Genomic DNA, 16,271 nt, shown 5'->3' on the forward strand with positions numbered 1-16,271 from the left:
AAACTTTTGAGTATTTGATATTTTTATAGAAAAAAAAATGTCAAGTAACATATAAATTTGATGAAAAACGTTAAGAATAATGAAAAACGCAGAGATTGACAGAAATTTCTGAATTTTTTTATCCCATTTTTACTCAACGCATTATAAACGTCAAGTAAGTTATGGTTTATTAATCTATGTCTTTTCCCTCTCAAACAAAACAAAGCTCCGGAAATCGTGAAACCTCTTCAGTTTTTTCCCAAACATCACACGTGAAACCCTCCACTCAAGCATCTCCTACGCGAAATCATGAATCTAGGGTTTGCCTTCACGACGCCTATGCTTTCATGTTGTTGCTGCCTTGTACGTTTTACCACGCTCTTCAGACTCTCTTTTCATTCTTCACGCTGCCGCTGCTTCCGCTGGTGAGTTTTGGACTCTATTTTAGTTTTCTTATTACACTTGTTTTCGCTTGATTTTAAATCTCATTCTCCAATTTTTCAGTGTTCGAAGACTTCTTTTTAAGTCTTCTAAGCACTATGATTTTTTTCTTTGTCTCAATGGTGAGAAAATGATGGAAAATTAAGTTCTCTTGCTTACGAAGTTCATCATCATAAACAAAACACCTCAAAGTGTAGAAGCGAGAAGGGCCAGAGAGGAGGGAGGTGGAGGTGGGTTTCGTTTCCATAGCCTTTACTGGTTATGGAGCGGGTAAGATTCGACAGAGGAAATAAATGGATAGAGAGAGAAAGAGAGAAAGAGAGAAAGATGGGTTGTGGTGGGATGGAAGATATGGTGTAAAGTTGCAGAATCAGAATGGAAAACCCATTATTTTAGTTGAAATTTGGACTCCTCCATTATTCAAATTTTGATATAACTAGAAATTCCACGGCGGAAGGAGATCAAATAACATATCGTTTTTGCCTAAAGATCAAATGCCATAACATATTATTTTTTGCCATAACTAATTTCGCAGAAATTAGTGTCGAAGAGACAAGAGAACTTGGCCAAATTGGTTTTGTAATGCCCTAGTCTACAAGATGTGGACCTCAAGGACATTTATAACTATTTTTTTTTTTCAAACTAAGGACTCATGTTTGTATGGTGAGTTTTAGGCAAAAAAAAGCTTGGTTTAGGCCTTTTCAATTTCTTTGTTTGGGACCTTTAAGGTTGTTTTAGAAGCACTTGGTGACTCTGATCAACTTCGAAATTAGAAGTTTGATACTTCTTCCATTCTATATAAGGTTGTCAAAAGAAGTAAATTTTAGTTAATCATAATTCTTTTAGTTATCTATAAATTTATCAATACAAATATTCACAATGAGTATTCAGTAAAAGATCGAGGTAAAAAAAATAGATATTAAAATTATCAAATTGAAACAAAATTCAAATGTTAAAAGTAAAAATTTAACATCTTGAATCTTAGAAATTAAATGAAAATTAAAAAAATATAGATTTCAATTAATTTAACAATTCGTCTAAGCTTATGTTCAATCATTGTCAAATTATTAGTCATTATTTTACCAATAATCAATTTAAGTACACACCAATATTTTTAAAGACAAATTGAATTTTAGTATATGATAAAATAAAATAGAAATATCTGTGAACAAATATATGTAATAATTGAATCAATTGCAATCATAGTAGAGACCCCACGTCAATCTTTCAACAACTGAAAAGCCCATGACTAACTCAAAGATAAGCCCAATTTCGTCTAGGATATTTGTAATCAATACAACAATATATATATATATATATATATATATAGTACCTCTTTATAATATTTATAAATATATAAGAACTTTTGAATTTTTCTCATTTTTAATTTCTCCTCCTTTGTTTTATTGCATGTCTTCTTCATCCCTTTCTTTCTTTTTTTTTTTTTTTTTATATAACTTTTTAATTTTCTTTCATTTTCTCCAATTTTTTTCTTTCCTTTCTTCCCTTCTTCTTCTTTTTTTTTTTTTTTTAAAAAAAATCATTCCTTTTCTCCTTTTTTATTTTATTTTATTTTATTTCTCCGAGCTTTTATTTTTTTAAAACTTTCTTTTCTTTCTTCAATTTTTAATTTTTTTCTTTCTCCAATTTTTTAAATTTTTTTCTTTCTCCGATTTATTTTATTTTCTTTCTTTTCTCCAATTTTTGCTTCTATCTCCCCAATCTCCTCATCTCTCCAAACATTACATAGTACATAAATACTATTACTAATATCATTTACATTGATAGCAATAGAAAATATCAGTAGTTATCAATGATATCCTTTATGACTATCAATGTAGAAGGATATCATTCTATACCTATATGCATAATAACGACATATAAACACACTACATGTATCAACAAATTAATTAAAAGACTCTGATTATTTACAAATAAATATAATATGATATCAAATTCAAACAACAAAAAACATTAAAACATTACCATTGATAGAAATATATCAGCAATAGCCACTATTTGACTATTATTGATAGAAACATATTAGTGATAGCAATTGATAGACTATTTCTCAAATTGAAAGCTATAACTAATAGCATCATTACTAATAACAGCTATCAATGTTAGCAACTGATAGCACATTTCTCGAATTGAAAGTTATCACTGATAGCAACCATCAGTGATATTCACCGATAGCAGCATCACTAATAGCAACTATTAGTCATAGTAACTGATAATACATTTCTTAAATAGAAAGTTATCACTGATAGTAGTATCACTGGTTGTAACTATCAACGATAGCAACTAATAGCACACTTGAAAGCTATCAATGATAGTAACTAATAGCACACTTCTCAAATCCCACTAATAGAAGCTAGAGGTGATAGCCACCAGCAGCACACTTCTCAAACTGAAAGCTATCACTAATAGCAGCTATCAGTGATAACTTTCAATTTGAGAAAAATAGAAAGCAAAACGCAAAATGGTGGTTGGACATGAATTTTTTTGTCTTTTACCATTTTTGTTCTATATATACAATTATTTTATCATTGTACTACATATTCTATTATTTTGGGCTTGAATTCCATTTATGCAACTAGCCCTATAATTAAGAAGAAATCTAATTAGGCTGGTTGTAAAATGAGTAAAATAGGTTATGATAATTAAGCTTGTAACTCAAACTTTTTGTGACTGCAGAAGTAGCAAAATTTTAAGTCCAGCCCACATTTTGAAACCTAGGAACCAAATAAAAACGAGACCCAAAACTGAAATAAAAATGTAGTTTTTTTAAAAAAAAAAAAAATATGAGATGGGTTTTTCTTTTTCCCTTCTCTCTTTCCAATTCTCCCTCCCTTCTTCTGTCTCTCCCTTATCTATCCATTGAACCCTAGTTCGAGGGTCGTATAAACTCTATCTAATGAACTTGCTATCAAAACTGATGGGTACATGGAAAGGTCCTGGTGATTTGTAGGGTCGGAAGAGGAATCACTAGAATTTCATCTAACATGAAACAAAACTTGAGCCAATTTTGGAACAATTGGTACACGTCAAATTAGTTGAAATGCAAAAATCAAATAATTCTTTGTGGTGGAACAAAATATCTCTCATTTCCCCCTCGAAAAAATTTTTTGGGGAGTTTTTTCCTTTATTTTTTGATTTGACATAGATAGAGTAGCGGCTATGCTATTATGAAACTTTTCTTTTGATAACTAGAAAGATAGATCCTGGAACCTTCAAAGCCAAGAAGGAAGACCTGAATGATCCACTCAAACTCGTTTCTTTTGGATGGTTGGATATGAGTGTGGTCGAGTTGTCAAGAACCACCAAAATAAAACTGACTTCCTATTCTAAAAAATTTTTACAACCAAATTTTCAACAAAAAGGTAATCAGTGGGAAGGGTTTGTTTAATTTGGATAGTAAGAGTTAAATAGCAGAAGGGACAAATCAAGTCTTACCAAACTTCCATCCAAGGGTAAAGTTGAATCTACATATAAAATTGATTATACGAATACCAAACAAATATATATTTTCATGCAAAAAATTGGTCAATTTATTCGGAAAATTCGTCATTCCTCAAAGCCATATTCTCCAACAAAGCATTAAATCAAACTTGACACCTAGTCAATTAGGTACCATATAATTCATATTAATTTAGTTAAAAGCATTAAGTAATTTGGGAAATTTTTCAATTTTGTATTTAATTAATAAGCCTTTGATAATATATATATAGAGAGAGAGAGGGAGTCGGATAATGTTACCGTAGGATGAGTTTATTCAAGTGCAGATTGAATAATGTAGTTGCCAAAAGAATCTTGAGCAACATTAAGAAAGTCAATTGAATGGGCTAATTTCATAATGATTTTGACAATTTCCTTTTGTTAACCAATTTTCAAGCATTTCTTCACCACATTGTAACCAAATTTACTCCTGCTAAATCACTGATTTCCCCTCCAATTGTCCCACTATGCATTCGGGTACATTTACAAAGTTGAGTCTAGGAATCTTGGTTTTTGAACCTTCGAGTCAATGTAGGAAAAAATGAATTAAGAGCCTTATAAAACCATTCCAGATTTTGTGAGTTTAATTAGTAAGGCTTTTGACTCACTTATGCACGAGTAGTTTTAGACTCATTTTTAAATGTGCTTCGTTGATTGATTGTAATTGGATTTCATTTTTTTATTGCAAATCTCATCCTTATAGACGGTTGAGAGTCGAGACTAGAGTAACAACCTATGTGATTGAGCAAGCATAATTTTCTGTGTGAATATGTGATTCTACCTTGCTCTCGATGATGATCAAGAATTAAGTTGGGGGTGTTTGATAACACCAAAAATTTTCTATTTTCCTCTTCTTAATTTTAGGTCGCTTTTATGTTTAATGTATTTATTTAGTGATTTTACACGTATCAAGCATCTTGGAGGTAGAATCCATCATTACTAGCTATCTTGGGTTAATTTGGAGTAAGTAGGAGCTAATTTAAGCAACTATACTTCAAAAGGACGTGAACAGATAAAAAAAAGCCCATGGACGAAGCGTCGCAACGCCCAAATGAGCGTTGCGCAATGCTACAAGGTCTAATCGTTATTGGAGCACAGAGTAGCATCATGACACTCCAGATTATGACTGATGGATGCACGCGTGTAAGGCTCGCAGCATTGCAGCATCGCGACGCTCCGATGACTGCTATATATAACTTCAATTTAGGGTGGAAAAGGGACCTCCAATCGGCTCCTAAGCTGAATTTCTCCTCTTCCCACCTCTCCACTTGTATTTTTCTCCATTTTTCTCCCCATCTCATGTAACTAATGGAACGATATCAGGATTTGTCTTTTCCATCTCCATGGGAAGGTATGTTCTAGCTATTTTCTAGTTTAGGGGATTTTGGAATAATGTAGTTTTTGGGAGTTTTGTTTGAATGTAATCTTTTTTTTTTATCTATGGGTTTCAATCTGAATTTTGTGTTCATGAATTGCATGATTTTATTATTGATTGACAACAAATGAATTTGTTGTGTGACTCTAATGCTTGGAGATTGACTTCTAATATGTAACATGAAATTATAGGTTAATCCCATTGGAAGCAATAGGTTAGATAGACTTGCGATTCATTAGGCCTGAGATATGTTGCCTAAAAAGAATAGTATTGCTCCTATCAACTTAGAGAGAAATCGTATTGAATGTTTGATTAGACGTTGGAAGTCGAACACCCAGCCTAGCGTTATCCCTAGAACTTATTGTGATTCGTTAATTTGTATGGAATGGATTCATTTTCTATGCATGTTGATTAACTAGGTAATTAGGACCATGGGATTCCAATCAATTGGGTAGGCATAGTCAAGAAACTAAATTGTATTTAAACATCTCGATGAACAAGAATTACATTGGTCATTTTTTATTCCCTTAAGCTAGATCGTTTCCTTTAATTGCATTTCTATTTTTTTTTCTCGCATTTTATTTTCATGCACTTTAAATTATCAATCCACCCCTCCTCATTTATCACTTTAACTGAAAATGCGGTTTGATGAATTAATCTTCCGCGCTTCCCTAAGGTTCAACCCCGAACTTGCAGCTTGTACTACCAGTTAGTATAAGTAGTTCGTTCGTTTGGTGATTTATAAATTTTATTTGTGTAGCAAGGGTTTATGGGCGACGGTAAACTTCGACCCTATCAGTACGTTATATACATTATTCCATAGGTTCATGCAATCAACATTGTCTGATTTTCTCATTGCTTTAGAACTTCCTAAGACACGATCGTCATACTATCGATTGGAGTAAGGCGATGAACATATTAAAGTATGTCAATGGTAAACACACTGACCATAATGTACCTTGGAGCAACGTTGATGTTGTTTACATGCCTTTCAACCTCTATGGGATGCACTGGGTGCTTGTTTGTGTGGACTTATATTATTGTTTGGAGTAAGTCGAGATGCTTTTGTGCCTGAACAATATGAGAGTGGTGATTGTGGTATGTTCACATGTAAAATTTTCAAATATGATGTAATCGGGTCCAAAATGGGCATCTTAACACAAAATAGAATGACATATTTTTATAGACAATATATCATTCAGATTTGGGCAAATAAAACATGATTTTAGAGGTTCGTAAACTTTTTTTGTAATTAATAGTGGAAGCGGTGAATGAAAATTTATAGTTGACTTAGATTGTTTTTGTAGTTAATGGTAAGGATATATCAGAAAATCACCAAAGTATACAGGGCGAATTCCCGGGCGGGCTCATGCAACTAGGTGTCAATTCTCGATCGGGCTCATGCAAAAATCATAAAATAATACTAATTTTCGGTTGGACCAATGCAACTAGGCATCAATTTTCGATCGGGATCATGCAAAAAATCATAAAATAATACTAATTTTCGGTCGGGCCAATGAAACTAAGGACTAATTCCCGGTTGGGCTCATGCAAAAAATCATAAAATAATACTAATTTCCAGATGGGCCCATGAAACTAGGTGCCAATTCCTGACCGGGCTCATGTAAAAAATCATAAAATAATATAATTCCCAGTCGAACTCATGCAACTAGGTGCCAATTTCCCGTCGGGTTCATGCAAAAAATCATAAAATAATACTAATTCCCAGTAGGGCCCATGCAACTAGGCGTCAATTCCCGCCGGGCTCATGTAAAAAATCATACAATAATACCAATTACCCCCACAACTCTCATCCATCGTAATCCTTTTCCTTTTCATTCCAAACACCACAGAAACAAATCCAAACGCGAGGCATTTTCCTACAATTTATAATAAAAATGTATTAATGTAATGTAGTTAAAGAAAAAGTAAAAGAAAAGAAAAACTAAAAAGAAAAAAATTGGCGCGGTCGTCCACCCGATCGGGTACAACACAGGTCCAACAAACAGTATTCCTACTTTTTATGCGCCCGGTCGGGCTAGAGTTAACTCTATCGGGCCTGGACCAGTCCCAGCTCGGTTCCTATCCCGTACTCGGGTAGACTGAGTCAATCAATTTATTTTATATCCGGTGAAGACCTGGTGAAGCCCGACCGAGTTTCAAACTTATTCCAACAATTATTTTGTACCCGGTGAAGCCTAGTCGAGTAATTTTAACTCATTTGCTTTTATACCTAATGAATACATGACGAAGCTTGGCCTGATATCCAACTTATTTCATCAATTACTTTGTACCCAATGAAGCCAGATCGAGTATCTTTAAAAAAAATGCTATTTTTTTCTTTTTTTTTTCTTTTTTTTTATAGATTTATAAATATCAAATGCAGGGCATTATAAAATTTCCTTCAATTTCATTTTCATTCATGATGTGTTATCAGTGTTTGACTATCAGTTTACAGGAAATAAAGGGTAAAAACAACTGCTCCATATCGACCAGCTTTATCGAAACTCGACAGAGGAGGAGGGGTTGGAATCGAATGTACCAGTGGAGTTTTGGTTTTGATTACTCATATTATTATTATCCATGTTTCACAATTCAGAGAATTAATCAACTCAACTCGAGAAATATTATTGTTCAAAAGTTTCCTTCAAGTTCAAAGTGGTCAAGAGTAGGGGAATTGAAGTAATTTAAAATGAAAATTTGAAAATTTGTTTTAGGGGAGTTTAAAAGGCAATCATTTACCTAGGATTGGCAACGAGGACTCCCATCCTCGTCCGGGGTGTTTTCTCCATTCCCGCCCCCACCAGGGATTCTCTGCTGGGGAAACGGGTCTCCACGGGGACCCATCCCCATTATATATATATTAAAAAAATAAAAAATTTAATCAAAGATGGGATACTTAGTGAGTGACCATGGGCCAACTAATTTGGGCCGAAAATCCATATGAAAAGTACGATAATAAATTTGAAATTACAATATGCGCTCCCTGAGAATCCAATCACGGGCCTTTGATGAAACATGCGGACTCCAAAGTCACTTAACCAACTTGTACAGATATTATTAAACTCATATTTTCTATATAAATACAATGGTTTGGATAATTTCTTTTCCCGTTAAAACCCAAAAACAAATCGAAAATATTTATCGGAAACACAAATATTTAACTAATTTTCGTCTAATTTCCACTCTCCATATACTCTCCTTACTTTAATGGAATAGAATTAAAAGTAAAATGAATATAATTATTCACAAATTTTACTTGAAAAATTAGTAATATATTAAAAAAATAACTTTTGAATTTTAAACACATGCAATTAAATTATTTTACATTGTTTTGCAACCAATTTGTAAATTCATATAGAAAAGGGAAAAAAATTTATTTATTTCATATTGATGTTCATCCTTAATTGTGAAAAGTTTATGAGATTGTTTTTCTATTGAGGTTTGCTAGATGTCTACTCAAAATTGAAACAGTTGTCACTATCAATTTGGTGAATGAGAAGACCATCACATCTATTAGGGTTCAATTTTGATGCAAATAAATTAAACTAACTCGAAGAAAGCAAGTAAAGTGATCAAATATAGAGATTTTTAATAAAGAGACGTCCCAGATAATAGCTCTCACCAAAGGGTCTACCAAACTTAATTGCTTTGATTCTTGAACAAATTAACATAATACCTAGATCTATAAGTCTTTTATCTAATTACCCCTTTCAAAGTCAATCTTTTCTTTCACCTAATTCCTAATCTCTTCATATTCCATCTAAATGTTTGTTACCTATAATTTAATATAAAAACACATAGAAACCCACAATTAACATATAAAATTAGGGGGAAAAATATAAGCCAAAGAAAGCACTTTTCAAGTATTTTTCACTCGACACCACATTGGTGCAATGATATTTTATGCAAGTCAACTCAGAGTATCTCGAAACTAGAGTAGGGAAAGGCAGGTCAAAGGTCAAGGCCACTTGACACTCATAGCATAACCCAGCTCATACGAGATCCGAACGTGTAGGAACATTAAATCAATAAAATTACTGATAGACCTAATTACAATTAATTAACTTAGTACAAAACTCAAAATTCCTCCTATTACTATAGCTTAAAATGCATGCATGATTCAAAAAGCAAGATAAGCCTTTTCATTTTTCAAGTATGAAAATGATGATGTTTGCAAAGGAGTGTGAAGTACATATCTGAAAAAGTAAAAAACCAAAAAAAAAACAAAAAAAGGCATGAAGAATAATATCATAATTGGGTTCTTTGCATCAAGGCCAAATTAATTTCTAATAATATGTATATATGCATATTGATTTGATTTGCTTCTCATCAACAACATTACAAAAAGGCTTTCTTAAGTTTTTCATTTTTTTTAATTGAGTTGGCTTACTTTTGAATGTTAGTACATTTTGTGTTTAAGCACTATAAAGTATACTTTTTGGACTGTGTCAAGTCACATCGTGTACTTTTTTAGCATCACAAAACTTTTAAATTTTTTTAAAATAATAATAATCAATTCATCACACTTTTTAACTAATAAAAATATAAATCTATCTCTAATTTTTTTAACAGATGACCCAAAGTTTGTATTCATAATAGCGTTATCCCATTTTTCTAAAATAATAAAATATAACCATCTTCATATTGTGAGAGTGCCCTAGGAGCATGATAATTATCCATATTGTATCTCTTGCACACCATTAGTGAAGGTTCAGAATGACAAGTACAAGCGTGGAAGAGAGAATGAGAAAGAGGATGAGGGAGTGAGATGAAGAGCATGAGCATGCGGGAGTAAGAGAGGTAGAACCCTAGCGTGTGAGAGCATTATTATATTGGATTAGTTGAACTCGAGAGCACGAGGGAGGGAGGAGGAGAGAGGGAGGGAGGGAAAGTAACACACTCTTGATGCATTCTTACAATAGGAAAGGCAATACTTCATTAATTTTAAATTTTGAGATAAACAACAATATGGCTACAAAATTAAAGTCATCCATACAAAAAAAAAATCGAAAAAATGTAAAAAGTAACCCTCGAGCATTTTCATCTATTACAACTAGCATTCTTTTGGAAAACTTGTTGAAATATTTTTTTTTTCAATCATTCCCAACCGAGACTGATCCCAAGATTCTAATAAAAATTTAACTCATCTTTATCGTACATCTAAACTATCGTTTTTTTTAAAAATTTTCTTAGTGTAATCTCGACCAGGACAAAGATCGAGATTTTATGTAATTTTTTTCGAATCATGTAATATTTTGTAGAATTTGATTCATCTGTGTTGTAGTTAAGCTAAAATGGTTTAGCAAAATTTTGGTGGCAGTTCTTCTTAACCAACTAAAATTTTTTATGATGGTCATGCTCTACCATTGGGAAATTTGTACAGATGACCCAATTTTTGGGTCCAAAATGTCAAATGATCCATTTTTAAAAAATAATGTTAATTGACTCTCTGCTAACATCATCGTCATACCAAATTACATAAATTGCTCTTACACCAGCCTCACGAGGTAAATCTCGCTCTTGTCTAATTAAACGCTCTTACTCTCGCTTGAAATTCCCTGGTTTGATGTGATTGCTCGTCAGTGTACGAAGAATGATTTGACAATTTTCACGACGGAAGCCTCAAATCAAATCAATAATACTTGAACACAATACAAAGGTGATTTCTTTAAACTCCAAACTCCATTTCAAAGGTGATTACTTCTCTGGTTTTCGATGATATTTTGTTGAACGAAGATTTTTCGAACGGGGATTTCCAAGACGAGGCTTTTTTAGAATGGAACAACTTTTTCAGAAAGGTGTTTCATTATTTTGAGTCTGTTTAATTATTTTTGCTGTGTTATTTTTGGAAATATAGCATTACGAAATTTTGTATTGGGAGAGAGTAAGAAAGAGGAAGAGGAAGAGTAAGAGAGAAAGCAAGAATACGAGAGAGAGCGAGATTGAAAGCGAGAGTACACTTCAATTACTTGTACAACTTAATGACAAATGTTCTCTTGCTTTGTAGGATGACAGAAAAGTGTCTACTTATTCGATATGGAAATGATTGGGATGAGAATGAAAGTTCGTATATTGGGTAACAGTTGACAAAAATCATTGTGCCTCATATATTGAAGTATGAAGAACTTAAATCTTGCATTTACCGTGTTACAAATGTCAGTTCTTCAAAATTTGATCTTATACTGAAGGTTAAATATAAGCTTGAATTTGAAACCCCTCCACAATGCATAATGAATGATAATGATGCTCGCTTCCTTCTTTTGCAAGAAGAACTTAGTAGACTTCAGATAGTTGTAACGTTGAAATCTAATCAGGGTGAAAACATTGGAATGGGGTTTGGAAATGTGAGTTATGATGACACGACCGTGGACAGACAATACGAGGAATCATATCAGTTTCATCGGGAAGAGGATGATATTCCATTGTCTACCAACACTGTACCATAAACATTTGATTATATAGATTGTGGTTCTTTAGTAGATGTGAATGAGCAACCAACAGGACTGAATGAAATGGATCGTAATCATGGAGATGTGCGTCGTTCTACAGTTTCAGTGGTTCCACCATCTGTGTCTTCAAGTCATAGGACAAAGTTTATTATGCCTGGCACTTCTTCATCTGAGACAGAGGACGTTGAAGTTATTTAACTATTTTTTAGCAAAAAGGACTTGAAAATGAGATTATCTATTCTGTCCATCAACAAAAATTTTGAATTTAAGGTCAGAAAATAAACCAAATCTCTGTTCACTATCAAATGTATTGGGGAGACATATAAGTGGAGTCTTCTTGTAGTCAAAATGGAAGGGTCTGATATATTCAAGATCACAAAGTACTGCAGTTCGCACACATGTTCCATTGGAATTCTGAATCACGACCATAAACAAGCAACTGCTACGGTTGTTGGTCAGCTCATTAAAGATAAGTTCACAGGAATAGGACGTATTTATAAACCTTGTCATATCGTTGAGGATATGAGAAGAGATTATGGCGTGAACATAAGTTATGATCAAGCGTGGCATGTCAAGGAAGCTACGTATGCTCTCACTAGAGGTACTCCAGAATACTCATACTCCATACTACATGCTTATGGAGAAGCATTAAAAATAGAGAATTCGGGTACAGTCTTTGAGATTAAACTTGAAGATGAGGTGCATTTCAAGTATATGTTTATGGCATTAGGGCCTTGTATTAGAGGTTTTGTAAGCTGTCGGCCTTGTATTATTGTTGATGGGTCACACTTGAAAGGAAAATACAAAGGCATCATGTTGGATGCGGTTTCTATGGACGGGAACAATCAATTATACCTACTGGCATATGCAATAGTGGACAATAAAACTGATCGATCATGGAAATGGTTTATGTAAAAAATGCAGTATCGAAGAACCCGATAATCTGATGTTTGTGTCTGATCGGATGGTATCTATCGGCAATGCTATTCGTGCATTTTTTCCCATGTCATTTGATAGATTGTGCACATGGCATATAGAACAAAATCTGGTTACAAACTTTAAGGATAGCACAGTTGTTGGGATATTTAGAGATGCAGCAAGTGCATTTCGCATGACAGAGTTCCAGTCAAAATGGGACAAACTCTGTAGTTTTCAAGACGTTGCTGTCATGAAATAGTTGGAAGACATCGGTCTTCAAAGGTGGGCACGGGTTTACCAAATAGAACGAAGATATGATAACATGACATCCAACAGTGCAAAGTGTTTCAATTTGTTAACTAAAGAGTATCGACTATTGCCCATAGTATGCTTGATTGAACATGTTAGAGGAATGCTCAAATCGTGGTTCTATGAATGGAGGAATTACTGGGCATCTCGAACGACATTGCACTCTGACCACTATGAAACCCGATTTGCAAGTGAGACCGATAAGGGCAGACGATATTGGGTGGAGCCTATTGATTGTTATCGGGTACACGTGCGAGATAATCGATTGGACGGTATTGTCAATCTTCACAAGAAGGAATGCACGGGTAAGGAATTCGACTTACTTGGTATCCTGTTTTTGCATGGAATTGTTGCTGCCAAGGAACGAAATATACCCATCCACAATCTTTGCAGTCGATTTTATATAGTGGACTCTCTAATGACTGCGTATGCAGAGCCTATAAATCCACTTGGCCATATATCTGAATGGAAGAGACCTCCTAGATATGTAGAAAAGATTATCCTTCCTCCGAAGTTTGTGCCACAAGTCAGGCGATGGAGAATGAGAAGAATACCATCTAGAGGAAAATTTCGTAAACAAATGAAATGTGGTCGGTGTGGGAATTATGGGCATAACTGCCAAAATTGTACGAACCGCTTGCAACCGTGCGACGTGCTGAAAATGCCAGAGACCGTGACACAAACACCCCTCATCTAGTTTAGTTTGTAACTAACTTGTAACATTTCATTTGTTATAAATACCAATGATCAGTTTTTCATACGTCATACTTGTAACATACTTGTCACATACTTCATACTTTCTTGTAAAAAAAAAAAAAAAACAATAACAAGCTGGAGTATTTCTATAATAGCAATCTTCATACTCTCTCAATCTTCATACTTTTTCCATCTTCATACTCTCTCAATCTTCATACTTGTAACAAAAAATAATAACTTCATACTCTCCCAATGTTCATACTTGTAACAAAAAACAATAACTTCATACTCTCTCAATCTTCATACTTTTAATAAAAAACAATAACTTCATACTCTCTCAATCTCACTCTCTCTCAAAATCTCGCTCTTTCAATCTCGCTCTCTCTCAAAATCCCGCTCTCTCAATATTTGAACTTTGAACCTTAAAGCGTATAATGTTCTATATACCATTGATACAATGAAAAGAGCAGTAGCTCAATTATGCATGTTCTGATAAAATTATGATATTGAACTTTGAACTTTGAACTTTGAACTTACATAAAAAATACACGTTCAATTATATAATAAAAAGAGCAATAGCTCTATTATACATAAAAAATAAATGATTTTACATACATAAAAAATAAATGTTTTTACATACATAAAAAATACAATAAAAAATACATGTTCTATACACATAAAAAATATGGAGTGTTTGCCCATAGTTGACACGATAACTGCATCCTATATCCGCTCATCTTCTCCTGAGTGATTACGGACGAATCAGCACCAGTCACCAGGTGTTCTAGTAATTTGATTGCGAAGATGCCACAATCAAGCGACCCGTGTTGTATGTCGACGTTCATAGGTCGCGATATTTTCCAACGGGCTATGGATAGTCCAACTTTAAATGATCCACGTAACAGTATTGAAGTAGGGATGGTACTGTGACTGTCAATGGCTCTAGCCAATTCACCAGCTTTGTCATTGGTGTGTATGACGGAAGTGAATCGAACACGAATATGTGGCCTTTGTTAATGTCCATTGCAAGGATCATCTAGTGGTCACTGATATTCATCGCCATATAAACGAAATCCACATCTGCCCATTTGACATCAAATTTACCGGTGACGTAGTTCTTATACGTGTCTTCATCTTTCCATGCTAGGACAGCCTCCAGAAGTGTCTTATTCTTTATTCGTTTAAATACCCCACCACGAGCATTAAGGTGACTCTGTCAAATAAAATGAGAAGTTAAGTAACGAAATATAATGAGAAGTTAAGAAACGAAATATCAAAATTTATTGTTACATTAATTGGCAAAATGGTGAACTTATGCATGCACATGTCGGGCCGGGTATAAATTTTTCTTTCATAAAATAAAATAAAGTATTTAGGATCTGCACGAAAAATTACTATGTCAGTAAAAGTACAAGATAGCCAATAAAGAAGTCAAGACTCGGAAACTTACATCGCACTCGACCAACGAATTCGGGATAATCAATTCCTTGAAGAATTTCTTGGCGAGTGGTTTAAAGAAGTTCTCTCGAACCTCATTGTCCGTATTGTCGTCCGAGATCCAACCCATCATTTTTGTAAGGATATTGTGTGGAACATCATGTGCTACGTTATATGTGACGATCGCTCTGGATAGTGACGTAGCTACACCTGGGAGAGGATACTTAACCACACTTTTCTTCTTTACTTGAGCTGAAGGTGTATATTTATCAACAAGTTTCCTCTTACGACTAATCCTTCGAGATTCCTACATAAACAGATAACAAAAGATTACTCATCAAGAAATATAAAAATATAAACAAAGATTACTGATCAATAAATTACTCACCAGTGTAACTCCTTCTATGGTCGTAACAATCCCAGAAATGTCGGCCTCTGGGATGCTAGACATGTCAGCCTCTGTATGTGGCATGCTGAGTAAGGCAGACATGTTGGACTCTGTTTGGGGACGTCGACCTCTATAGGTTCGACGTCAATTGGTGATGTCGTAGTGGTATCGGGCTGTAGAGAGGGTGTGTGAGTAGGTGAAGTAGTGGTATCGGGATGTAGAGGGGAAATGAGAGTGTCAGAGGTAGTCATATTATTGGTATCGGGATCCCGAGATGGGATGGGTGACCTGGTCGTCTCCTCATTCACTATGGAACCCTTCAATTAGTAAAGTAAAATGATGAGTTCACGAACACATAAAGACATAAAATGATAGTAAATGCAAACCTTGCACATAGACTACAACAGTGACAGGATGGCCGACAATTGCCCTTTCATGTCCGTTATGTTTTCCTCCATACTGGATACACGACTATCTAAACCCGATATACAACTATCCAGCCTTGATAGTGAGTTGTAAATGGTCCACAGGTACGAATAAATAGACTCGTCAGGATTGGCTCCCTCCCTGTGGTGAGCAGCACACTCAGGACACTTCTCATCCACAGGTCGCTCTCTACGGGAGTCCGCAAGATAGACATTAAGTTGGTTCAACTCGTCCTCATCGCATACGTCCCTCATCACATCATGGAACATATCATCACTAGGTGTGTATGTTCCTCCTTCTACCCCCATATTTAGCATCCTCGTGCTCAGAATGCTCAGGTTCGTCTCCTCTC

At 34.3% G+C, this 16,271-nt stretch overlaps 1 protein-coding gene and 1 long non-coding RNA gene across 2 annotated transcripts; both read left to right on the forward strand.

Annotated features, from left to right (window-relative positions):
• Positions 1–232: 232 nt before the first annotated feature.
• On the forward strand, positions 233–1,245 carry LOC120091674 (uncharacterized). Its single transcript, XR_005485808.2, has 2 exons — positions 233–404; positions 484–1,245. It is a non-coding gene; the product is annotated as an uncharacterized LOC120091674 (long non-coding RNA).
• Positions 1,246–12,985: 11,740 nt separating this feature from the next.
• LOC120077108 (uncharacterized) lies at positions 12,986–13,669 on the forward strand. The gene has a single exon (XM_039030993.1). It carries the CDS (start codon positions 12,986–12,988, stop codon positions 13,667–13,669), a length of 684 nt encoding a protein of 227 aa, XP_038886921.1.
• Positions 13,670–16,271: the final 2,602 nt, after the last annotated feature.

The sequence above is a fragment of the Benincasa hispida genome, chromosome 1, assembly GCF_027475165.1.
Source record: "Benincasa hispida cultivar pf3 chromosome 1, pf3_genome.v1.1, whole genome shotgun sequence".
Taxonomy (NCBI): domain Eukaryota; kingdom Viridiplantae; phylum Streptophyta; class Magnoliopsida; order Cucurbitales; family Cucurbitaceae; genus Benincasa; species Benincasa hispida.

Coding starts and splice junctions, on each gene's coding strand:
- LOC120077108 (XM_039030993.1), top strand. CDS start 12,986: ATGACATCCAACAGTGCAAAGTGTTTCAATTTGTTAACTAAAGAGTAT.